This window comes from Limulus polyphemus, unplaced genomic scaffold, assembly GCF_000517525.1.
Source record: "Limulus polyphemus unplaced genomic scaffold, Limulus_polyphemus-2.1.2 Scaffold8821, whole genome shotgun sequence".
Classification (NCBI taxonomy): Eukaryota; Metazoa; Arthropoda; class Merostomata; order Xiphosura; family Limulidae; genus Limulus; species Limulus polyphemus.
The window spans coordinates 14,293-15,491 of NW_013674431.1; the positions used below are offsets into that span (position 1 = coordinate 14,293).

General features: G+C 29.4%; 1 protein-coding gene across 1 annotated transcript in view; it reads left to right on the forward strand.

Annotated features, from left to right (window-relative positions):
* LOC106475572 (aconitate hydratase, mitochondrial-like) overlaps nt 1-1,199 on the forward strand; it is a gene marked incomplete at its 5' end in the record, with an annotated part of 19,630 nt that overhangs the window by 13,901 nt on the left and 4,530 nt on the right. Inside the window, one exon of the mRNA XM_013936251.2 lies at nt 449-542. Coding sequence (XP_013791705.2) covers nt 449-542 — 94 coding nt within the window. The remainder of the gene's footprint in view (nt 1-448; nt 543-1,199) is intronic.

Consider the following 1,199-nt stretch of genomic DNA (forward strand, 5'->3'; position numbering starts at 1 on the left):
CAGCTTCATTGTTTATAAACAAAGTCACATTATCAGCTTCATTGTTTATAAACAGTCACATTATCAGCTTCATTGTTTATAAACAGTCACATTATATAATTACCATTATTGTAAATGAAATACCATAATTTTCTGTTGATAATTACTATCATTGTAAGTGAAATACAATAATTTTCTGTTGATAATTACCATTATTGTAAATGCTAACATATTTGCCCACTGGGTATAGTTTCGTTTTTGTGAAAAACATTTAAGAACCTTTTATCAAGCTATGTAAAATTTATGTAAACAACTTCTGATTACATGAAAAATGAGATGTAACTAGTTTTTACAAGCAACTTTTCATTTGTATTTTCATTAAGCACACAACATTTATAAAACCTGTTAGATCTTTAATATTGTAAGTTGGTCAGTAGGGTATTAATTTTAATGTTATTCCTGTCAATAGTGCCATTAATGAAGAAACAAATGAGGCTAATAATGTTAAGAATCATCTTACTGGAGAGTTTGGTCCTGTCCCTGAGACTGCCAGAACGTACAAGGTCAGTTATGTTGGATTTCTATGGGAATGTACCTTTACTGAAAACACTGCATAGCCGTAAAAAAAGACTAAATTATTAGAAATACATATACAATGTTGATTTATTTCACATTAAAATATGGTTTATTAAAAACCCTAGGAAGCCTACATATTTTAGTGACACACTACACCACCATCATAAGGATTACAAGTGAAACATTGACTTGTATACCTACATAAACATATCATTATATTCACAGCTCCATCTCGACCATAACTGCACTAACTATCCCAGAAAAGCTTACAAAACCTATTTTCAGTATTTTATTCCTACAACACCTGGACCAAAATCTGTACTTAAAATTTGTTTTTTAACTTTTACCAATGCTGTATTTCATCAGTTTAACATATCTCCAGTGTTTAACATGTTCTGTTTATTTTGTTTACATTTACCTTTGGTTTTAATGTTGTTCCTGGTAGTTTATAGTTGTTTTATCAGGGCTTAGGTAAGTGTAATGTAATCAATAACTTGCACATGTGATATATGGACACTGTAATGAAACAATGAAGCTGATAATGTGACTTTGTTTATAAACAATGAAGCTGATAACGTGACTGTTTATAAACAATGAAGCTGAAATGAAATACAATAATTTTCTGTTGACAATAATGGTAATTA